The sequence below is a fragment of the Pelmatolapia mariae genome, linkage group LG16_19 (genome assembly GCF_036321145.2).
Source record: "Pelmatolapia mariae isolate MD_Pm_ZW linkage group LG16_19, Pm_UMD_F_2, whole genome shotgun sequence".
Lineage (NCBI taxonomy): Eukaryota > Metazoa > Chordata > Actinopteri > Cichliformes > Cichlidae > Pelmatolapia > Pelmatolapia mariae.
Genome location: NC_086241.1, coordinates 21,921,181 through 21,945,697, shown reverse-complemented (window position 1 = coordinate 21,945,697; position 24,517 = coordinate 21,921,181). Strand labels below are relative to the sequence as shown.

The window sequence follows — 24,517 nt, the reverse complement described above, 5'->3', positions numbered from 1 at the left end:
AAAAAGTAGCTGAACTCTGCAAGATTTCAGAATAGAAGCTGCTGCCATAGAAAAAGTGCTTCAGCAACACAGAGGCCACTCACTGGAGACATTCTGACATGTTACAGTATGCAGGTGTAAGGTTTTTGCACTTCTGTGGTTCTGATATTCTGCATGCTGATTCATTCTGTTTACCCTGACATAACTTTCAACACCTGCTCAGATTTACATGCTTTTCTTAACAAAGTCAAAATGTCAACTGTGGAAATGCCATTACACTGGATGAAATCAAACTGGGGTCTAGAGCTGTGTGATACCTGATGATGGGAAGACTGTCATGGGTAATGTAAAACTTTTGTCATCAGTACTTGAGGGCTCTGTGGAGGGAAGCATGCAGCATTTCTGACTAAAAGGCTTTAATAAAATCCCCCAGATACTTTCTCCAGACTGAGCAATAGTCTAACATTTAAAAAAAAAATGGCTTACACATTAATTTGATGAAAGTTGGATTAAAAGAAACCACACTCATGTCTTTGTGGTAAAAGTGAAAAGAGTGCTGTCAGAAGTTAGCTTTACCCAGAAGTTGTGACAAAGTCAGGAAATAGGTTAAAAACATAATTGTATATGATCTATGATGATTTATAGCAATAACTTCCTGCAAACTCACTTGAGCCTGATTATTTCTTGTCCTAAAGACATGAGAGTGATCCAGCTTCTAACTGATGTAATATTAGTGTCTTAAGATGATTAAACAAAAATGTATTAAGTCACACTAAATGGAAAAATCATTTTTTTGTTTCACAGATGCAGAAGATGACATATCAGGTGGATAATGGAAAATCTCTGGCTTGCAGTTACCTTTCTGAGCTTTGAGGTTACTGAAGCCCTGTAAAGTAAAGCGCTTTTTAGCCACAGCAGCTCTGTCTGAGGTTGGGCTTGTCACACCCTCATCTGACCCAGACGGAAAGCAAGGAGACGAAACAGACGGACAAAAAAAATTAAGGAAGAAGGTAAGTTGGGTTAAGAGGGAAGATCAATACAGAGGGAAAATGGAACTTGATTCATTGGGAAATGAGAAGTTAAGACACGAATCAATCATCAGAAGTGGGAAAGCACAGAGGTAGGGTAAAACAGAGTTGATGCAACACATGCATTGCAAATGTTAAAGTTAAAATTTAACAAGAAACAAGGCGGGTATCCCTCATGCGCTCTTCACTCACCTTTCCCTGCAGCCTTTACAGAAGAGGAGGAATTGACATCAGGACTGCAGGACTCAGCTTTCTTCTCCTCTCCCTTTTTAATGCCCTTCTGGCCTGTCTTGAATGGGCTGCAAGTGGAGAAGAGAGCAACGTGAGAAGCTTCAACAATTTCTGAAAGAACTGGCACCGATTATTAAAAGTTTACAAAGGGCGATCACATGGAAAATGTTCGTAACACCAGTGAGAGAAAGTAAATGAGGTGGGGAGTTCAGACTTACCTGAGACTTACGGTTCCAGTGGGAACAGGTGGAGCATGGGTGGCCTGATCTGGTGCCCTCTGCTGGCTTGCTTCTGAATGACACAAATGAGAGAAAAACAGCTATGCTGGAACATCACTTCAGCGAAGGCATAAGCAGGGTTGGGAAGGTTACTTTTAAAATGTATTCCAGTGCAGATTACAGAATAAATGCCCCAAAATGTATTTTGTAACGTACTCTCATTGAGTAACATATTCTGAATACTTTGGATTACTTAATATATTGTCCTGCTTGTAGTACATGAATGTACTACTGCTGTGTGATTTATTACTATTACTGACTCCTCGCCATACCAATACCAACTAGATTTTTAAATCTTAATATAAAATGAGTAACAGTAGGCTGGACATTACGTAAGGCTGCACTTTTTTGCAGCGATCTCGTATAGAAAACTATTTCTGTAGCAGTAATATGTTTTCTTTTGGTCTATTAATAGTCATGTGGAACTGCACATGACTATTAATAGTCATGTGGAACTGCACATGTTTATTTGCAACTAGCAGGTTGTTAATGCTATCCATCAAGTCTAAAAACAGCATTTTAATACGTGGAGATCCTGAAGGCTGCTCCAAAAATGATCCGATTATATTTTAAATATCTGTTCAATTCTCTTCCAAACCACAGCTGTCTGTTGTAAGTTTAAGTGTTTACTAAAATAAAAATAAAAGCTTTCTAACATCTCACTTGTTTGTTTTTATTCAGGCATACATGTATACTATTGAGATTAAGCTTGTGTTTCTGTCATGTAGTGATTGTGTTTACCCTTATGAAGCTTATTAGACATTATGAAACAGATGATATGTAAAAGCGAATTTTGCCAAAGTGCTTAACTACTTTTATAAAGTATCTTTTTTCTTAAAGAAATCTACCACATCATGTGTAATTTCCATTGCAAACATTAACACAGTTAAATTAAGAGGAGATGGAGCTGTGACGTCATCAAGTACACTGCTGTTCCAATTGTAGAGTGATCACGCTGCGTTCTCGGGAAGTCCGGTCTCCCGTGTGAACTTAAGAAGTCGGACTCGCGTACTTGAGTTTTGAGAAACTGCCTAACAGTCTGCAGTCTATGAACTAACCTCAGCTAACAATGTTAGCTCGGTGGCAAAAAGGCCTTCATTAATAATAATAAAAATCACACAGCAATGGTAGTAGAAGATACTGAAGTTTCACCCATCCCATTCTTCTTATGAAGTGGTGTCCAAGTAAGAAATGCATTCCTGCCCGTGCACTGCTGGCTCTGGGTCCATTGTGTGACTGACACCACAAGCATTAACAGGACGCTTACGTTAGAGCCTCTTATTGTGTGTTTTGTTTGGGTTTCCAGCAATCAGGATAAGAGAAACTGCATTAATTCCAGATGAAAATTGAGTTCGTACTCGAACCCGGGCCGGCTGCTCTCACGACTACACGCTAATCCAGCTGAGCTAAGCCTGCCCCCGGCTGCATTTTATCACCAAAATTGGAGAAGGCATAGAGTGGGAATAGCCTAACATATGAAACCAGAAATGACCGCCGTGTATTCTATTTATTTCAACAAAGTAACTGTATTCTGATTACCACCTATGTAAACAGTAACTGTAATGGAGTACAGTTACCCATATTTTGTATTTTAAATATGTAACACCGGTACATGTATTCCGTTACTTCCCAACACTGGGCATAAGTTATAGAAAAACTTAGAAATGGCTTTCATAATACATGAATGTACCTCTGCATTCCTCCAGCTGGGTCGTCAGGACCTTCCTGATCTCATTTACCCAAGTTGTTTTGACTTCAGCCGTTGGTGCCTGAGACAAAAAGGATGTACAGCCCTCCAAATCTAACCATTATCAGAGTATTTGCTCAGTAGTTGTTCTTTATTAGTTTTTGTTTATTTACCTGAACAATATAGACTTCTTCTCTGGAGTTGCACCAAATTTCAAACTTTTTGTTGTCTCCTTTTGCATTCTCAGTGATGCCCACGGCTCTCATCTGTTCAATAAACAGTGAAGAGAAATATGCATGTTTGTTACCACATCAGTAAAAAAAGAATCAAATGCAATTTGCAACCTTAGATGGGCTCACATTCAGGGACTGCTTGAAGCTGTATGAAGGAGCTTTCTCATAACCTTCCCCGTTCTCCTCTCTCCTCTTGCAGAAGAGCAGGGCCTTCTCGTGGAGGAAGAGGTGTCTCTGCATGGGCTTGAAACGGGCCAGATCCTTAACCTTGGCATGGCCTTTCTTGTGCTCGGTCCACACACTGAATGACCCTTGCATAAGCAGTTTACCCAGCTCACTCAGATTACCCTGAGAAATGAATGAGTTAAAGGGAAGAGATACTTTAATTTAAAAATAAAACCACACTGGATATGTTCTAAAATAGTTTACAGATGCCCAAGTTTGACTTTCACACACCTCAGTCTTTATACCAAATGTATCTCTCTTTTGTGCTATATGCCAGAGTTATCTGAAGTGTCAAGATTATGATAAATATATCTTTCTAAATAATTTATATATACACTTGTAAGTGGCTGCCAAGTTTTAACAGGCGCAAGAGCAGAACACTTGTCTAATTTATCCTAATTTCAAAGTTCTCATGTCACTTATCCTCATGTTTCCATCTGCCAGATGAAAGTAACAGTGGAATTCAAAAGGAGTTTCACCTCTCTGGACCTTTATATCCCAAATGATCTGTTAACACTTGATCCTTTGACATCAAGGAAGTCGAAGGATCATATCAGCTCTTTTCTCCCAACAGTTTTCACATTTTTCACACTTTGCACATTATTTTTGAGTGTTACAGATTTGCATATCTGGGCCACAGATCTGTTGTTGCAGTGCAGTTCTTTAATGTTTTAAATATCACAAAATATATAGACTTTCTTTCTCGAGTCTTTGTTTGAACTGATTTTACATTTTGATTTTAAAAAAAGAGCTTTCAGTTTTGCTTCATGTATTGTAAAAAGCTCTATTATATCATTTAAAAGAACAATTTCACCTCAGAACCTATCTGACTTCCATGACATCTCATACACTAAAGTATTGGGTGGCAACTCTTGGTCGATCTGATTTCCTCGTGTTGGTGTTGGTCCCAGATCATCATGAAAATGTTGTTCCAGGATCAACATTGCAAGTGACCAATCAGAATGTTGTGACGTCATACTTTTGCGACTTCGGGAAAAACCGCCGTAAAACAAAAAACTGTACTTAAGCTGCGAGAAACCGCCTCTGTCCGCCGATCAACGGACCCTGACCCTAATCCTAACCCTAACCTTTTAATAAACGGTAAGCAGGATTGATATTGTCCTTGCAACACTGGAATTTCATAAATGCAAGAATGGCTTGGCACGCAAAAGAATAACGTCACAACATTCTGATTGGTCACTTGCAATGTTGATCCTGGAACAACATTTTCATGATGATCTGGGAACAACACCAACACGAGGATATCAGATCATCCGGCAACTCTTATTCCTTGAATTCAGGTGTTAGCAGTCCCATTGCCACAGGTGTAGCCTATAAAATCAAGCACCTAGCCATGCAATCTCAGTCTACCTTCACAGATATTTGGGGAAAAATGGGTCACTCTAAATAGCTCAGTGAATTTGAGCACCTTTGCAGCAGGTCAGTTTGTGAAATTTCTTCCCTTCTAGATATTTTACTATAAACTGTAGGTTATGGTGGCTCTGAGAGTCCATGTAGCGGATGCCAAGCATCTGTTAGGTGACTGATAAACTCTGGGCCTGTTTAATGTCTCACCTCAAATCCTGTAATGGCGATAAGGTGCATGGAGTCATTGACAGCCTTGAGGATCCCCACGATGGAGGTCAGTGCATCCTGCAGGTCGTCAGCCCCTTCACAGCCCTTACTGTACTTCAGCATTTCCTGAAGTTAGAAAAAAACCGAAGAAGCAGCTCATAGCAACCACATGAAAATGGAAAAAAAACAGTTGTAGAGTCTATTTGATTTGTGGCCAACAGATAGATTCACACCTTCAGTAGCAGCTGGTACTTGGTAATCCTCTGAACCGGCTTCAGGAGATATGAATCTAAACCCAGTTTATGCTCCAGCTTTTTCTGACATTCCTGGTGTAATAAAAAGAAAATGATGTCAAAAATACATTAACACCTTTTTACTCTGCCCACCTGAGCGTAAATCTCTTTTGAGTTACTGTATCTCACTGAAAAATGTGTTCAACTTGGTAACTTGAGTTGTTATATAATGCTGTGTTTTTAAAATATTATAGCTTTTAATTTCCCACTGGAAGCTGGAAAAATCAGTTTGCAATTTTTGGTAACTAGGCAACTGGATGAAAGTTGTTTCCCAAAAAATATTTATACAAATTATTTTTTAAAAATATTTTTTTGGGGGGTTGTTATTTCCCCAAGCAATGAAATGTTAAATGGGTTAGGCTAACACGAATGTGCTGATGGCTACTTTGTTCACCTGGAAGAAGGCGCAGTCTGAGCACTGCCTCCACAGGCTCTCAGAGCGAGGTTTGTTGTGACAGTACTTCTCATAGATCTGCAGGTCTGTCATCTGAGGGGAAAGCAATGAAAACGATTTGTACAGCACAGTCCCTTCCTTCAGTAAAATTAGATGTGTGTCTCTCGGCTATCTCACCCTTTACTCACCCTCTCTAAGAAGCATCTACCAACCAACTCTGGGCAGTCTGTGTACTGCTCCAACTCCCTCAGAAAAGTTCTGGTAAAAAAAAAGAAAAAAAAAAAGGATTTGAATGTGTTTATTGGCCTTGATGTCCAACACAGCACAGATATGATCAGTGACCACCAGATGGCGCTCCGTTACCTTTTGTGGAAGTGGTAAATTTCCGGCATGTTGCCAAACAGAACCTCCTTTTTGTTCTGCAAAGGCGCAGGGATAAGGTGAGACATTGCTGGATTATCCATCTCAGAGGCATATCCCTGAAACAAACCAACAAAAGCGCAATATGAAATACCCAGAGCAGGAAAAACAGAGAGGACAGGAAACCTTCTGTGGAGTGATTCTACACCTGTAAGACACAGAGCAGCTCCTCCACATAAGCCCTCTCAGTTTCCAGCAGCTCGTTCATAACATGTCTGCAGAAAGGCAAAGGCAGAGAGATCAAGTAAGGGGTTCGGTGTACTCAGATAAGATAGCTGCACGGAGCTTTAGATCCCCAGATAACCCTTTTCACACAGCCCATCTGCTGTGTAATTTGATTACAGATGAAAGAGTTAGTGTTGATCCCTCACCGCCTGAGCACTGCCAGGTTCTCCTCCTCCTCTGACAGAGAGGTATGTCTGCTGCTACTGTCTCCGTTCTTCAGTTGGCCATTTCCCTAAAAAAAGAGAGGAAACATTTGATAGGGAACAGACTCCAAAGTCTTCAGAAAACACTTGTACAACAGTTTACAAACAGAATCTCGAGTCTCACTTTTTCACAGTTGCCGGAGTCTGTCTCTGAGCATTTCTTCTCCAGCTTTGCTCTGCGTGCTGGGGATGAGAAAATACAGGGATGATTTTCAACTTATTAAACGATGTAATAACTATTAATAACTACTTTGATCATTTTAGCTGGTCATCAGGAATGTGGCATAATATTAGAAAAGCTGCATTCAATGTGTCCAAATACTTTATTATTGTAAGAAGCTGGTTTCAGCTCAGTAATGCTTGCAGCTTGAAACATCCTTTTTGCAACATGTTTAATACAATTAATACAAAGAGGTTATGTGGTTTCTATTACTGTCAATGCTTCAATATACTGACTAATAGAATAGCTGTGGAAAACTATAAATTAACTGGAGAGTGTGTAAAGGCCTTGTATGTAAATGTGTTTTATGGAAGGGTTAAGTTTTAGGATGCAGATTAAATAAAGAAAATGTATACAATTTTTTTCCCCCTGAAAATAGTGATTTCAAGCTAAAAATATATAAATATAAGATTTTTAATTTCCTTCTACAAGGTTGTTCTGCAATAAGTTATGTATCCTCATTGTGTTTGAACAGTGGAAAATGGACTGTTAATGCATGGTCTCAGGTAATGTACACATAAGAGCTAGACACAGCATCAACAGGCTTCAAGTAATGCTAAGACTGAAGAGCACAAAAACCTGAGAAAGTCTGAAAAGGCTCTGCACTGCATGACGAGTGTAATGTACGGCCGTGTGAAGACTGACCAGGTGAGCTGAGAGGGGATTTGATGAAGGCTTCGGGTCTCGGGGCCACTGGCTGCACAGGCCTGGTTTGTTTAGCTGCTAGCTTCTTGAGGCTGACTCTCCTCTTGTCAAACATCTCCTGCATGGACGCCTGCTTCTGGAAAACTTTCTCCACTTGGTCCTGATGCACAGGAAGCCACCGGAAAAGTGTCACCATTAAATGTGTTATTAATGTATGCCAACATCAGTAAAGTCGTAACACAATAATCTGAGATGGGATATTATGCAGTGTTAGACATTAGCACTAATGTGGTCATTTTTGTTGGCGAAAACCTCAGCGATGTGACGTTTGAATGCAACACGTGTATTCTCCTCACATGTCAGTCCTCTTACCCTAAACTGCTGGTTCAGCACGGCCTCGTAGTCTTTCCAGATGGTGCTGAGGTCTGTCAGCTGATTCTCGCCTGCATTATCCAGGTAACGTTCCAGCTCCTGCAGGGCCAACTCTGCGCCCTCATGTGACTGACATTTATCAACCGGCTGAGAAGCCAGCAGGTATATGCCATCATCAACCCACTTTGATGCCTGCAGAGGAGAGTAGAGGAGGATGAAAGTGGAAAAACCAGAAACAACACAAGACAAAGGGACTAATGGGGGCATGTATGCAGTTGTCTTCTCACCCGCTCCAGCCGGTGGTGTAGCTCCCTGGCTTTGAGGAGATGGTCCTTCTTGGCTCTCAGATTGTTGTTCACAGTTTCACTGATTGTTCTAAGCTCACTGCATTTGGGCTGAATGGAGTCCTCAGCATAGTGGGACTTCTGGATCAGTTCATCACCCTCCTGGGACAAGGCTGCAGCTCTGACCAGAACCTCCTGAGGACCAGTGTAGTACAACAGTTCAGTTCTGACCTCAGCTCAGCAGACAGCTTGTTCCAACAGGACCACAGTAACTGAATGCACACTGAGATGACCTGAGAGGTCCAGTTAGGTTATAGACACTGAGTGAGTCAGAGATATATGGGGTTGTTGTGCACACAGGTATTGTGCTTTGAATGCACTGTGCAGCTGTGACAAGATTTTTAGGAAATATAAACCTAAAAGCTCATATTTAAGAATTCCTGCAAAGTGTAATGGGATTTTGTCCAGATGAAGCTGCTGATATAGTTTTGGTTCTTGATTTAAAGCTGATTGCACTACTTTTTTATTTAGGTCTTTCCTGCTTAGTATGTCTTTCTCTGTTAGTCAGTGCATAGCACGTTTCAATTTGAATTACTTATGCTTTTATTTTTTAATTTTTTGTGTAGATTGTTGTATTTTTAGACACAACCCTTGTTCTTTTCCCACCCTTTTTGTCATCTGAGTTCACTTGCTCCTTGCTAACCTTCCTTAAGCTTTGGTTTTCCTTATTATCTTTATGGACTTTAATTATTCTCACAGTTTGGGAGAAACTCATCTAGTTTGATGTCCTTAAGTTGGACTTTTTTTGCAATCCCTGCGTCCCCTTTGCAGTACTTTATTAGATAAAAGCACATTATGAAATAAGAAAACTTGAGAAAATTGCTGCACTTTAGACGTTTTACGCATGAATATGAAATATAAAGATGTTTAATCACATTTCATGATGATGATGATGATCACTATTATCTGTTCTATCAACCTTACTACATAAAATCGCAAACAAATTAGTAATTTTGAACTAAATGAAGCACATCTCGGTTTTTTAATTTTCTTAAATGAAAGTTTATTTAAAAATCATTTAATTTCAATCATCTGCTAAAACACAGCCGGTGATTTGTTTTTGGAGTGTAATGTAATTTCGAAATGACAAAAAATAAAACGGAACACCTCCCCTCCACCCCCATCCATATTATAAAGCATCTTATTCAGCTGTTTGCGTCATGATTACACAAAGCTTTAATTGTGATGATTCAGGTGTGACTTACACAGACTTTCTCCTCGTAGGTCGTGAGCTCAATGAAGATGTGGTCAGCATGGGCTGGACTGATCCCAACCTCAGAGAAGGTTGCAAGTTTCTCAGACACCTGATCCAGCAGAGCCCTCACCTGCACCAGAAACACAAGTTTTGAAGAGATCCAGTCTAGTATGCGGGATTTCAATATATAAAAAAAGTCCAGCTCACCTCTCGGTAGTTATGCTCAAAGTGGCGCAGTTGGAGACACTGCTCTAGTTTGGTTTGATGTCTCACCCAGAACTCATCAAAAGCTCGTTCTGTCTCGTCCAGCTGAGACAGCAATCTGTCAGGCAAGGCGAGAAAGATGGAGAGAAAAGAGCCAGCGTTAAATCGAGCTAAAGCTGTAGGGGGAAAATTAATGAAGCAGAGAATGCATCAAAGATGCTGACTGAGGTATTCAGATCCCCTTGGTTTTTTGTGTTTGCATGTTTTTATGCTATTTAGTGGCAATAACTGTTATGATTATTGTGGAGATCGGTTCTCTCAATGTGCCTTAAAATACCGTCTGACCTCAAAGCATACTGACTTGAAACAATATTCCTAAAATAGCGAAAAGAGATGAAACAGGCCAGGAAAAAAATATCTTGCATTTTAAAAAAAGGCTTTAATTTTTGTTACGTAAATACATCAGGATGTGAAATGCCTCAATAATTCAGTGCTGGCCTGATATGCTTAGCTCTTAATTTTAACTTAGTTCAAAGCATGTCCAAAAAAATCTAGGGAATCATTATTTATGAATTTCAAACAAATATTCATCCCACAAAAAGTTCAAAGTTCTGTCTCAATCAACAAAGAAAAAAGTGCTCCTCTAATGTGTCATGACTGGAAGTTTTTTAGTTTTCAGTCACCGTCCTGCAGCTGTGCCACTGGTGTAACTGGTTCCAACCTTTGAACTGTAGCCAGATTCTCCAGTTCATCCTGGTTCATGTTGTGGTCGGGGTCTCGCACTACAGGCTCATTGATGCTCTCCAACAGCCTGCTGCCCTGACCCAGAGCCACCAGTATATCCTCCTAGAAATAGAGAGACAGATGGGGCAAGCATGCATTATCTGAACAGACCGATGAAGCAATTAATGCATATCATATTACTCTTGTAATATCAAAGAATGCATTTTTATATTTGAAGGTATTACCTTCATTTTTTCTTTCTTGCTGGTGTGTGTGCTCAGAAGGATGGTTGTGGCCTGTATTTCATTTGGGAGTTCAGTTTCTGCCAGCTCAGTCCCAAATGACTGCAGAGTCTGTGCCGTTTTCTTTACCATCAGTGCAAAGCCTTCAATAGCCTGAGTCACACGAGACACAACAGAGATTTTCATCGAGAAAATGCCAAATTTTAATTCTCAGGTAATGCTGATGCACTGTGTTCCTGTAACATGTAAAACAAATCATAAAGTGCACTTTTGAGGGGATTGGCTAGTTCCGAATTGCAGTTCCAATATCGTCAGTATTCAATTTGCAAATTTCACTAATAACAAATTTCAGCTAATAAGTGATCAAATCTTATCGGCAGTTTAATATCTAATAGAACCGAAAAATAAATTTTTCATGTGCTGCAGCCAACTTACAAGCCAGCTTCCACGTTAAACAATATCCTTCTCATCAGCATGAACACAAGTAATGTGTTCATTGATAAACAGAGTAACACTTATAACCTTCAGGTAATTTCAAATGCTTCAAACAGTTTAGCAAATATCAGCAAATACAAACTGTTTCTGTACCGTTTGGACCACAGTGTGACTGTGAGCCAATTGTGTGTTGTATAGCAAGTTCCCTCAGAGATGGAGAAAGGTATAAGACAAAGAGGACAGGAGAAGAAGATGAGAAATTGTTTTCAAAGGCATCTGATAAACTGGAAATTTAAAGCTTATGTAACCATGCTTATTTTTTGGTCATCAGATGTCGGACCTATACATGGTACATATATATGTGCTGGATGAAAATGCTGGGGATTTTAGTGCAGGCTGTAGTGGTTAGTTTACAGCACTGTGGCACACATAGACTAAGCAGTGCAGGTTGTGGTGTTCATTGTAAGTGGTTATATCAAGGGTAGCACATTTCAGTTTAAATTAGATCTTAACCCTCTCAGGCTCAAATTAAGTTTTAGTTACAGGACAAATCTGATATTTGGGGAAAATTATCAAAAAAAAAAACCTCATAAAATATGTATGTGGGGTAATCAGGTTGTTAGTTTTTAACTGTTGCAAATCGGCAACGCCTGCCTGGAGAGGGTTAAAGTATTATTTTAAATGATCCCACGCCTAATCTGTACAGCTGCATTGAATATTAGAGTTTTCCCTTCTGCCAAAACCCACTTGCTCATAGGCATGTAGAAAAAGGTTTTATAAAAATGCCTTATGATCAATGGACAGTACTGAACAGTACATACTGTGCGGTGAGAGATCCACTTCTCATGGCAGTACTCCTGTGTTCCCCCGAGCTCCTGGGTCAGTTGGGTTCGATCAATATAAGAGTGCAGCTCAGTTATAGAGCTCAGCATAATCACCTGAGAGAGACAAACATCAACATCTTTGAGCAACTATATTTCTTCTTCATTTTTTTCCTATTTGAGAGGAGAACACAAGTCACTCATGGAATAGACATGAGTGTGTTTTTGCACAGGAGACCCAAAGCGCACCCACCGGCACCTTCATCTTGAACTCATCCTTGTTGAACTTGAAGAGGATGTCGGAGAGTGTGCGTTGCAGAAGGGTAGTGGGCCTCAGAACCAGAACCAGCTGGAGGTTCCCTGGGAAGGAGCCCTGACATAGGAAAGGAGACCGAGTATGTAGTAAGGCAAGCAAGTCAGTTATACATCACACTTCAGTTGTACATGTTCTGTTTTTTTCTTCTTTTGTTTTCCTGCTGACAGCATGGACTTCTTATATATTACTCTCCCCCTTTGTCTCTCCTTCCATCTCCCACGTGATAACACTGATGTGAAGAAGCTAGTAGACTACTAGAGAATGAAGAAAATGTGGAGGGTGCAGGGCGCCATTGCATGCCAGGGACATTAATCTTCATGTCTCTGAGACGCTTCTGCATGAATAATGAGGTAGACGGCGTATTCACACGTGTGCAGGCACATTCAATCAGGTTTTCCTCTTACTCAGTTGACATTGTCAAGCTGAACTGGCATAGTTTTGAGTTGTTTGGTGACAAGGAATTTATCAATTTATCTCCTTTTTAGACACATCTATTTCACATCTTATCCCTGTATCTGAGGAGTATTTTTTAGCCCTTTTCACAGCTTGGCTGCACAGTATAAACACTAGGGGACATGTCTATAATTAACTTGATTATTTCTTTGCAAAAAGAAAACAAAGACAGTTGCTTCAAACAGCATACTCAGCACAAAAACAGATTTCACTAAGCAAAACAGTTTTGCTTCATGTGTTCAGAACATCCACATAAATCCTTTTCATATTTATCTTTCTGTCCATCTACCACACACACTCAGCCAACAGACCCAATAAAAGCTAATTAAAATGTCATGATTGACACCCACTGACAGACTGCGCACTGCTGTGAGAGCAGTTGGATGAGCACGGAGGGCACAAGCTGATCTCTGTTCTTCAGGCAATACAATAGATAATGCAGCTTTAATTAGCTAATGACCTAAATGGATGGTTTGTCTGATTGGCCATCCTCCTCGAGTGAGTTGAGGAATGCTGGTCCAAGCAGAAGTGAGAGCGAATACATTGTTCATAAAAGAAATCCTCTTGGGAGCAGCATTATTAATGAGATTAATAAATCAATCCATTGTTTGTCCTTACTGTCCCGCTGGAAGATGGAAGATAACTGGTTAAAATGGTCATTCACCATCTGCAGAGATGAATCATGCAATCTGCAGAACACATGGCTCTGTTTGGTAGTGGTAGGTGTTATCACAAAACAAAGAAAGGCCTGTTATTAATTATTTTATGATTAATGGATTTGGCAATCTTGTGCAGAAACAAATCTGAAACGAGCCACTTTAATGGTAAATCTGGTAAGATTCTATATTTTATCACCATCAAAAAAAAAATCCCAAGAAATATATATGCAAATTAATATCTGAGCCTGCGTGTAGCAAAGCCTGATATATCCGATTCCTGGTAAGAGTCCGGAATAGCTCTGTTAGGAACTTTAATGTAACGTATTGTTAAACCTTCAGAGAATACATTGAACAAAGGCACTGCTGTGAGTCCTAGTGCACTAGCTAAATATAGTCCAACTAACACAGTGTGTTTTCTAAAACAGTCGCAGGAATTAAAAATATATATATTTTTTAGAAATATAACTATATATTCATATGCTGCAGGTTATCTTCTTTAAATTAAAGTTCTCATAGGCTAAAGGCTACAGACAGTTTTGGAAGCTGACACTATATTATATATCCAGCCTTAGCTTCCAAGCATTCATCCATGTTGCTTGGATCTGTGGTCTCTGGCAGTCATGCACTACTTGCTCTTTGACAATGGCTGACACACACACACACGCCTCAGGAGGAGCCTGATAAATGACAAGCTTTAGGTAGTGACAGACTTAATTAAGACCAGTCTACAAACACTTTCTCTCATAAGACTCAGCTCAGCTGTCCTCAAAAACACACTGACCCACATTCATGCCCACAAGCCCACATATGCACGAGTACACACATCTACATAGATGCACAGCAAAAGACAAAGAGCATCACTCCTCAGCCGCCTTATTTTCTCACAGACATAGACCAACACACAGACGGAAGAACCTCCACTCTACAGATAGCGCCACTTTTCATCACCACGTATTTAACAGCCTGGTGGAATCACTTCAAGCAGAGTATTATTACAGGGCTGACTGAATGGCCCCTTATTACCAGCCTGTCAACCTGTAAAACTCTGCCTTGTGGGATTAATAAAGCTTGATTTAATTTGAAATGACTGAGTGGGTCTCCCATATCTCTGGAGACAGTGGGTGGTAATATCCATCGTTTGCTCTCCCACTCAGGCATTTCATCTTTTTATACATCTGCCTCCTTCAGTGTTTTCAATAGACACGTGAGGATCTGCTTCACACAAAAAATGCTGTTCAATGTAGATTTCCTTAAGGAAAACTGTCCTACACACCATCTTTGTCATCTGCCGTTTCTGAAAAATCCTGAGATTCTTTTGCTTCCAGTGGAGCAATTCTATTATACTGGAGATCAACACAGTAGCTCATTTTTGTTACATAAAGAAGCTACTAAGCCAAAGAAAAGTGGCCTTCCTCCATTAGTATATGAATCATGGTGCTTGTCAGCAGTCCATTGTTTTAGCTCCAGTTAAACAATACTGAGAGATTGTGTAAGAGGGTGATTCCCACCCCCATCTATATACACTATGGAGCGCTGCCAGTGCTTCATCAACTCCCTACAGAAAGCCTGAAACATGGATGATCATATAGACACTCTGGCTCACTGTACACAAGTAAAGCCTGGAACAAATGAAACATGCTCCAAATTAACATTTTCCTTATTCTGTTAGTGTCAGTTTTCCATCTAAAAAGAAGTAGGATTAATGAGCAATGGAAGAGATTATATCAGAAGTTCCCTCTATCCTGATGAATCATGCAGCAGCTGAAAAACATACAAGATAAAGGCTACTTTGCTTAGTAAGTTGTGCAGGAGTCCTTTAAGCCACTGTGAGCAGCGTTTAAGTGACTCATTTATACTAATTTACTCAATTGTTTATAATAGAGGCCCAAATATCAATCAATGTAAAGCCAAGATGATGAATGAGAGATTTAAATGAATGTGTGAACAAAACAAACACATTCTGCTGTATTTTCAGCTTATTTTTCCCCATAGCTGTGAAAACACTGGCTGTGATGGTAATGGTCGAGAGCTTATGGCTGTGCTTTCTCATATATTAGTGGCGGAGCTGTTAAGTAGAGAAAGTTACAACATCTCTCTGAGGCCTAATAAGCTTCATCCTCCCATGGGTGATGGTTTACGGACAGTTCCTGTCGAACCTCGGTCCCCTCACTCTAACAGCTGATGAAATATCTGTTTCTGTCCCAGTGAGTCTCATGCAGAAGGCAAGTGCACGCTCAGATCTGCAGAGGCAAAGACAAACTTACTGCAATACGAAGCAGGGTCCCCTTTACAGCTGCCCATCGGTCTTGCCGGCGATCAATCACCAGGATGAACCCCACGCCTGTTGACGACAAGCTGGAACACACAAGGAGGAAACGTTTTCAGCACAAACTAAACAGAGATCTGTTATGACCAGCCTGATGGTTCAAGGGTGAGAAAGTTAGCAGCACAGTGAATGTGGAGGATGTCATATCAGTGTTTTTTTTTTTTTTTTTTTTTACATGGAAACAGCCTGTACTACAACCACACGACAGACAAGAAGGGAATTCTTGTAACACAAGAGCTTTAAGAGGGGGGAAAAATCCTCTATGGCACAGAAGTGAAGCCAAGTGCCTGTTCACAGATTTCAGTTTTGTTGTGCTGCTCTTTATCTTCTTAGACAGCTGGTACCATCAATAAAAGGAGATACTGTGAAGCGCCTCCAGATTTCTTGGCCACCAGCCTCCAGCCCTCACTTCCCCCATTCCCCTGCTGTTCTTTGTGGTCCCAGTAGAAATGGGGAGGGGATGGGTAAACACTGACAACAACTACTGACGGCCGCACGTGCAGTTCACCAGCAGAATCCTATCTACACTACCTGAAACATGTGCATCCTGTTTCAGGTAGTGGTAAAGCACTGTCATTACCTTTCAAGCAGAAATATTCCAGTAAGCTTCAAGTATTTGTTTTCACATCTTTCATTCTGCAACTATTGACTGCGTAGACAAGGTGGCAGCAGTTAAAAAAAGAGCAGTCCGTGTAACAATGAAGGCAAAATGAAACCACACAGTAGAGGAGGCAGATCCCAGTGTGTTGTGCTGTTTGAAGCAGAGGCAGCCAAATGTTTAAGACCATCCCAGGATCCAGACTCTGCACCCCCTTCACTGCATCTGTGAGCTAACCAATGAGAGACTGAGAGCTGCTGGAATAAGAGCCAACCAAACCAAGGGTGCATAGCAATGGGCAGCTTTATTAGCCAATCAACAGATCAAAACAGATGTGAGTGAGGTTCTGAAGAGCATTTACAGTGTGCACCCAAAGCTTGCAGTATTAGTAAATCTATTCATGTCTGTCTCTCTAGTTAATGCTGTTACTTACTGTATCATTGACATTAATCATGACACTTCTCACCATTTATTTTTGGCATTTCCTTCCCCTTTCATCTTTTCCTTTTTCTCCTCCTCTATCATCCTCACTTTTCACCCCTGCAGTTTCACACAGTCATTGCTTTACAACTCATGTGCAGAGGTAAAGTGAGACAAGAGCTTTTCATCCTTTCAGACATTTATGACTCCTAAAATAAGAAGGTGGTTTATGCTGAACATCCACTGCCAGGGGATGGGAAATTTAATGATTGGGCCTATCAAGTATTAGCACAACTTTAAAGTAAAGAATTAGCAGAAATTTGAAGGTAAATGTGAATAAGTGGATGTACAGTTTTTTGTGTAGCTATAATTTTTTTTTTGCAAACACACAATTTCCTAACTACTGCAAAAACTACTCATTTAAATATTCATAGATATTTTCTGGTGCTTTGGGGGCAGCACATCCATGAGTGTCCTTCTAATAATTGGATTTCTTATGACAAAGGGTACAGAAGCACCTCGAGCTGTGAGTCGAGCTGTGAAAAAGCTTTTGCCTAAAGCCACTGCAGTGATGGGATGAGTCTCCCGGTTTAGTGGATATACAACACATAACACGCATGGTACAGCTCCGGCCTCCTCTCGTCTTTTAACAGGGCAAAGAAATGTGCATCTGTGTTATATAATAAATAAGAAACAATCAAATTGTTAATTTGTGAATCTATAAGAAACAAAATAAATTAAAATAAACTTTAATTTGGATTATGCTTATGAAAACAACACCATTCGCCTGACTTCTAAGGGGGATTTTCTCGCAGTGATTGTATCCATGTTAATTTAATGTATTATGAAGTTGAAATGATTTTCTCTAGCAAAGACCAAATTAATATAGACTTAGATCAGAGACGGTGTGATTTCAGAGAAGTCATTTGGGTCTGTCTTTCTTTCTTTGGTCTTTCGTTATCAACGAAAATCTTACAATTTGATTGTACACACTAACAATTGTAGTTGTGTCTTTGTTGGAATATCACACAATCTGCGTATGTTCAGACAAAACCAATCACACCAATTTTGAGACCTACTGCCAAAACATAGCTGACCTGCTTATAGGCACCTTGCTAATGTGTTTAAGGAGGGAGCATTCCATCAGTATTGTCACAAAATCGATATCCAGATGCCAATCACTACTAAAAATGACTATAAAATTAGATACTCAATCAAAATATTACCAAAACCAACAGTGAGATCTTTGGGTCCACCCGTTGTGGATAGAGCAGGCACAGAGCCCCTCCCCTCACTAGCAGCTGAACACATGAGTGGTAGTTGACATTTAAAACAGTGAACAACATTTTATGAGGAATTTCAAGAGGTCAGTAAAGCTCCTGTTTCAAGAAAATTGAAGTATTGAACATTCTCACATGTAACGTTAGACATTTAACTATTTGAATGGTCACATTAGAGGGAAACCGTCTGTGGAAGTACTGAGGTTTCATTTTATTTTCGGCATCAGTCTGCAAAGTGTGATATGAGGAAGACATTAAAAGTCATATATAATTACTTCCGTACTTACTATAGTAATATAACTAATGTAGAATGTTCTGTTCACTGATTATCTCATTCTAAAAGTGAGAGTTCAATTTCCTCAGGCCAGTTCTCAAGGTCCTTGCATGGTTTTTGAAGAATTACAAACTATAATTATTTGATGCTTTATACTGGTTTATTTAACATGATGCAAAACAATAACTTGTATTCAAATTGTCTGTGTCAACATAGTGTAACGAGGTCTGGCTGAAGGACTGATGAAGTTATGTGATGGCAACGTATCTGTTCATCCATCCCTCTATAAGGCACAAGAACTGCTGTTCTACTTAAAAATATTAGCAGATTTCAGTGAAAGCTGGACATGGTGATTACTTACTGGGTTTACACCCAAAATGAGCCTAAGTCCAAGATCATATTTGCTGTTATATAGGCATTTTTTCATTTTTTGCAAGAATTGGTAGGTCCCCTAGAGTAGTGGAACCACTGCAGACACTGGATGTGCCATATTAGAAATTCATACAAGAAGTGAGGAAAAACAAGGTCCAAATGTAAGTGACCTCATTTACATCTGGACCTTGCTGCGGACCTTCTGATGGAGATTGGCATTCCCAATTGTGCTTTGGTAAAAAACGTAGTTATGCTTGTGTTGTGATGTTCATGTAGTAAATGTTATATGCTGTAAACTGGATTTCCTCCATGCAGTCCTTATTTATAAAGTACTCTGCAAACCCTAACATTACGGCTAACAAGTGGATTCTCCTGTTTCGGTGCAGCTAGCCAACGATAAAGAATCAGTTAGTGAAAAAGACAGTAAAAATAAAGTAACCACTGTAGACTGCTTTTTAGTTTTAGCTTCCTTGCTTTCCACTGAGTTATCGCTTCTGTCACCAGTTATTATTAAGTCTATTAGCAGCAACCAACCAACCAACCCTGTGACATTACATTCTGTACTGGCACAAGATGGTGCTATGCATTTGCTAAAACCTGTAGCTTTAAACACTTCACAGTCACAGACTGTTAAATCTATGACAATTCTTTTAAGAGTAGAGCTCCATGGTCTTAACCTTTATACGTAGTGTTTCATGTCCACTTTAAGAGTTCGTCATGGTCTAGAGAGTGCACCAGCTTAATGCCCCTCCCCCCACAGTCTGTCTGCTGACTGTATTCCCCAAGATACACAAACCATTTACGGGTTCATTTACTGAGTGTTGGCGGATGCAAAGAATAGAGTCAGTTAATTAGATTCCTTCATTCACAAGACAAGACCCAAATTAGTTTAGTAGTCAACACATCCCAGCAACCAGCCAGTCAAGCATGTACACGTACGTATGTATGAGAGTATCAACATAAGGAATTATGTCTACAATTAATATCGATCCTGTGGTATTAATTTCAAACAAGCAGCAGCTGTCCAAGGTCAGAACAGACATTTGTCCCTGGATTCTGTGTGCCATTCGTGGTGTCAGTCCCTCAGGTAGCTCCAGCCATCTGTCTGTGCATTCAGAACAGCTTGAGGCTGGCTCAGCACCATCTCACCCTGTGGCTGACCCTCACTCACTTGACAGAGTGACCAATAAGTAAGTGCATTACCTAAATTGTATCCAGTTAGGAAAATTAAGCCCATACTGAAATAAAGTTAGCCAAACATTGGGCAACTAACTCTGTATTTACTTCAAGTGATTAAAGCTCCACCGTTAAAGGAAGAAAAGCTGTGCTGTGACTAAAGGCCATTGCAGACACATGGATACAGAGACATGCCTCAGTGAGCAAGCGGCCATGTCACACACGCACACACACACACACACACACACACACACACACACACACACACACACACACACACACACACACACACACCTCTGGTTAGCTGTATGCATTATTCAGGTTCAACCCGCTAGAATCACTGCTGGTTTCTATTTATACACAATGAGACATTTCAGGCAGAATGAAGGGAAGGCAGGACATACAAGATGATAAGCTAAATCAAAAAACATAAAAAAATATCATGATTTAAAGAGCCAGGTGATGATTATAAAAGAAATTTGGAGAAACAGTCGCTCCTGCACATTTTTCCTCTTCTCTCGTCATCTGCTCTGCCCATGTGGACAAAGACTGAACTGAAGAACACTTATAAAATAAAGTGTCCACAGGAATCCCAATTGGCCCTCTTCTTTTATACAAAGCTATGAGGTAATTGAGTCTTCCTCTTTGAGCAAATCTAGAGTGAGGCTGTAATAAGTTAACTACTGCCACCTACTGGCAGACTTCATACACTCCTTCCAGTTCATCACTATCCTTCCTCTAGTTTCAGTTCAGGTGATCTGCATGAAAACTTCCCGAGTTTGAGCCACTTTCAAAGCCTTTCTATTTTATTACATAATATTTGATACAGTCTGGGCCAAATGGTTTATCCATAAACTTGGACATGTTCATCAGCAGTACTTTGTTTCAATGACCGTAGAGAAACCAAGGGAAAGGTGGCACAGGGTGAGCAAGATGAGACTTTAATTAGAGGTGAAAAAGTTCAGACTTTACCTTGGGACGCTTGTCAGGTAGGTCAACACGTTGTGAAACTCCCTGTCTGTGATCTCCCCAAATGCAGGGAATTCTGGGAACACAATGATGGGGCTGCCATTATCTCCTCTTCCTCCTAAGAAAAGGAAAACAAGACACACTGAAACTTTCCAGATAAAATAGGGGGTTCTGTAAGGATGCTTTTTGTTTAATAGGACATAAGGATAGAGCGAAAAATGCAGTCACAAGGGGGCACTGATGTGAAGACTAGATTGTGATACTGGAGACTGGACAGAAAAAAATACTATATATTCACATAAAAAATATAGTCTTGTAGGCTCTCGTTCTCTTCAACAGACAATCGGCAAAAAGCCACTGGTTTCATGTAAATAAATGTTTTCTCCAATACTGATCTCCAGCACATGATTTAAATGTTGCATCAGGTTTGAGACTTTGAGACTCAGAGATCATTTACATGAAATAATGACAAAAAAGAAATATTTGAGTGTTCTCACTCTCAATAAGACGATGACAAAAGATTACATAACAATTAAAGATGGAAGGATAGTAAAATAATAAAATGATATGAGACAGAGGGATGCTTCAGTGTTTGCACACAGTGAATAACGTTGACAACAACAGTCTCACCTCACTCACTCACACACACACACACACACACACATGCACGCGCATGCCTGTCCTTGTGTGAAACAGCTGCTCTGTCAGTGCTCATGACTAGAATATAAATCTCTGCCTTTTCGTCCCTCATCACTATAGCAACAGCAAGTGCATGGTCATGGTTTCAACGTCTGCTTGGACCTTTGTCTGCAAAATGTTTTCCCAATTCTGCCACAGCCACAAGGTCGCCTCTTGGACAGGATTTTTGTCACTGTAGGACTTGCTGTAGCTTGAAATGTCTTTAAAATGATGCTAAAAAGACACTTTTTTGGTGGTGAAAACACTGAACATGCGGAGGCAGTAAGTCCAAAAATTCCAGGTAACAGTATCAATGAGGCGTGGGCCGTAACGTGATAAACCGTGAAGAGGAAACCGATAGAGGGGAAATTTGAATGGCAAATTAATGCTGTCCTGTTCAGCTGAATTATGAAAAATTTAAGAGGAGTGCTGATCATTTAAAATAGCAAACAAAATGACAAATAACCCAATCTGGTGAAGCAGACAGACAAAACAAAAAGGAAGACAAAAAAAAGACATGGCAATTTGACCTGAAAGGAAGGCAAACTTCTTTTGGAGGTCAGGAGTGATGTCAGCAGCGCGGAGAGGACAGCTGTCCAGCTGCATGATCTCATCTGGAGAAAAAAAAGTTACAAAATTATAAGTAGCAATACATCTGAACTGAATACACAAAGTTTAGCAAAGTCTGACAGATTAATTTCAGGATTGTTTAGACTGTGATGGTTCTAAAAATTTGTCTACCATCTCTACACATATTCTGGTGCATTTTCATATATACTTCATTTCACCAAAATGCAGGTTACTTTTGCTGTAAACAAACAGTACTGATACATTAACAGGCTTTGTCAACAGCTCTTGATCTGCCCATGTGCTCGCCTCATACAGATTAAATTAATCAGATTAAAGGTCATTCCCCCAGTTGGAGATAGAGATTGTAATTATACTGGGGATCAAACTAGAGGTTAGGGAGCCTCGTAGGCTAGACAACCTGTAACATAATATGCAGAAGTGGAAGGAGATTTTAATCACGCAACAGACAACTTTCCAAAATAATCTTCACCACAAAGCACAGAGAAACAGATTAAATACATATTGAAAAAGCTTTACAGATCCCAGTTTCTGAGCTTTTAACCCTCATGAATATGTATTAAAAGAGACTAAAAACATACTTTATGTCCTCGGTTGGCCTCTCACTACAGTTTGAGTAATCAACTCTTAAATTAACATGTTACTTTCTGCTGAACTATTCTGGTTGCATCACATAAGAGTTTCGGTGTTCTTCTCAACACTTCTCAATGATTTGAAGCAGAAGGGGCTCAACAGGGAAACTCACTTTGGTGCACCAGTTAGGACTGAGCAATCATGAATTAAGAATCTGGCTGAAGTGGCGGGGTCGCTTACTGATGTTGGCACAGGCCGCTGTGATGAAGAGGGCAAAACTCTAGCAACACTTAGAGCTGATTTAGACTACTGCGGTGAATGCTGTAGGGGTTATGACTGCCTGGTATTTTATATGCAATGGAAACTATACAATAAAAACTGCCCAGAGCTCAACTTGAAATTGATAGGACAATAAAAACTATAAACTGCCAAAGCATAGATAGCCACAGATAGTCATACATTCATCCTCCCATAATAAAAAAAATGAACATCACTCACTGCCACTGTTAAGACATGTAAACTAAGCCACCTCCACAGCATCCATAAAAAAAGCAGTACTCTACTGTAATCCATTCATAGTACATATCATCCACGTTTCTATTTTAAAGATCTAAACAAGCTCTGTGAGCTTTGTTGTGTTTTATTAAAAAAGCTTTTTATTGGTTTTGAGCAGGGAAAACAAGCAGAGAAAATGTGGCACTGCTGTAATGAACTCTCTGCCATTTTCTATGACAGTTTGGTATTTAATTATTTATGCCGAGATGTGTTTTATGTGACGAGCTCAATAATATAAGTGTTATACTTGCCCCAGTGTACCAGTACATCTGTCATCCTGTCATTAACTTTCTACCGTTACATTTAAGCTTCAGATTTATTCCTAGTGCTGATTGGCTGCAGAAGTTTCGCCTTAGCTCATATAAAACCCAAGAAGCTGGAGCTTCTGCTCCCTCACCTCCATCAGCACAGGCATTATTCCTGTGTTACTTTTGCAGTTGCGTTTATTATTTAATAATTATGAGTTGAGTAGAAAGTTAGTGGCAATCCCTTTTTCAGTTGTGGTTCAATTAATTTGGGGAAGAAGCTTGAATCAGATGTGTGGTTGTTTCTGGGTTTTCTTTCTCTTGCAGCAGCGTTCTGGCATCTTTTACATCAGGTTCTTTTGAGCCATGGATTTAAGGTCCATAATGATACCTAATAATTTAATTTAAAAACAGAACATGGGCAAATCTGAAGCACCACTCTATTTAGTTCCTACAGAAACATTCATGTTCACTAAGCTATCCAGGAACAGAAATCTGTATTATATTGAGCCAAAAGAGAGACAGAACATTTATTTGTGCCATCAAGTTTCCAGGAGGGGAGTTTCCTGTAAATATGGATGTGAACACAGACATACGGCTTAAGATAAGACTGAAGAGCAATATTGACTTTTGGTATCAGTCTGACTTTGTTTGCTTCATTTTCCTAAAGCAAATAATCCACACTGGATTCACATGTTATTGTTTCACTGTATCAAAACTGTTATTTTATTCCCTCATCATTATGATCTTTTCTTTGAAAAGGACATTAGTGGGGCCTCTGTGGATCGGGCTTGCTCTGGCACATCTCCTGGTTGCTTGACTGCGTTGGGATCTGTAAAGTCTGCAAGCCCAGACTCTTGTTTATTTTGTGATGTGGCAGTGTCCTGACCGGAGACTGCCACTGGTCTGATGCGCTATATCTGCAATCGATCATTGGGTTTAATGTTGTGGCTATACTGCAAGCTGTTATGCTTCTTTTGATACCTATAGCAAGAGTCCACAAACATACATAAGGAAGGGGGTGCCTAAAAAATATACGCATGGAAATTATTAGAACTTAAGA

General features: G+C 39.9%; 1 protein-coding gene across 8 annotated transcripts in view; it reads right to left on the bottom strand.

The window, feature by feature from the left end:
- The window catches only part of mcf2lb (mcf.2 cell line derived transforming sequence-like b), a 45,793-nt gene that overhangs the window by 4,779 nt on the left and 16,497 nt on the right, over positions 1-24,517 (bottom strand). For 4 of the 8 annotated variants that reach the window (XM_063497249.1, XM_063497246.1, XM_063497248.1 and 1 more), the window contains exons 2-28: positions 22,024-22,107; positions 20,819-20,933; positions 15,665-15,755; positions 12,226-12,345; positions 11,973-12,089; positions 10,720-10,869; positions 10,473-10,597; positions 9,755-9,869; positions 9,558-9,677; positions 8,296-8,487; positions 8,009-8,200; positions 7,637-7,796; positions 6,896-6,954; positions 6,715-6,800; positions 6,492-6,558; positions 6,287-6,402; positions 6,112-6,181; positions 5,924-6,016; positions 5,470-5,562; positions 5,237-5,362; positions 3,563-3,784; positions 3,377-3,469; positions 3,207-3,285; positions 1,457-1,529; positions 1,200-1,306; positions 838-930; positions 297-356 (exon numbers count right to left, since the gene is read on the bottom strand). In XM_063497249.1, coding sequence (XP_063353319.1) covers positions 297-356; positions 838-930; positions 1,200-1,306; positions 1,457-1,529; positions 3,207-3,285; positions 3,377-3,469; positions 3,563-3,784; positions 5,237-5,362; positions 5,470-5,562; positions 5,924-6,016; positions 6,112-6,181; positions 6,287-6,402; positions 6,492-6,558; positions 6,715-6,800; positions 6,896-6,954; positions 7,637-7,796; positions 8,009-8,200; positions 8,296-8,487; positions 9,558-9,677; positions 9,755-9,869; positions 10,473-10,597; positions 10,720-10,869; positions 11,973-12,089; positions 12,226-12,345; positions 15,665-15,755; positions 20,819-20,933; positions 22,024-22,107 — 3,018 coding nt within the window. The remainder of the gene's footprint in view (positions 1-296; positions 357-837; positions 931-1,199; positions 1,307-1,456; positions 1,530-3,206; positions 3,286-3,376; positions 3,470-3,562; positions 3,785-5,236; positions 5,363-5,469; positions 5,563-5,923; positions 6,017-6,111; positions 6,182-6,286; positions 6,403-6,491; positions 6,559-6,714; positions 6,801-6,895; positions 6,955-7,636; positions 7,797-8,008; positions 8,201-8,295; positions 8,488-9,557; positions 9,678-9,754; positions 9,870-10,472; positions 10,598-10,719; positions 10,870-11,972; positions 12,090-12,225; positions 12,346-15,664; positions 15,756-20,818; positions 20,934-22,023; positions 22,108-24,517) is intronic. The other 4 variants (XM_063497247.1, XM_063497252.1, XM_063497253.1 and 1 more) reach the window with 2 other exon arrangements.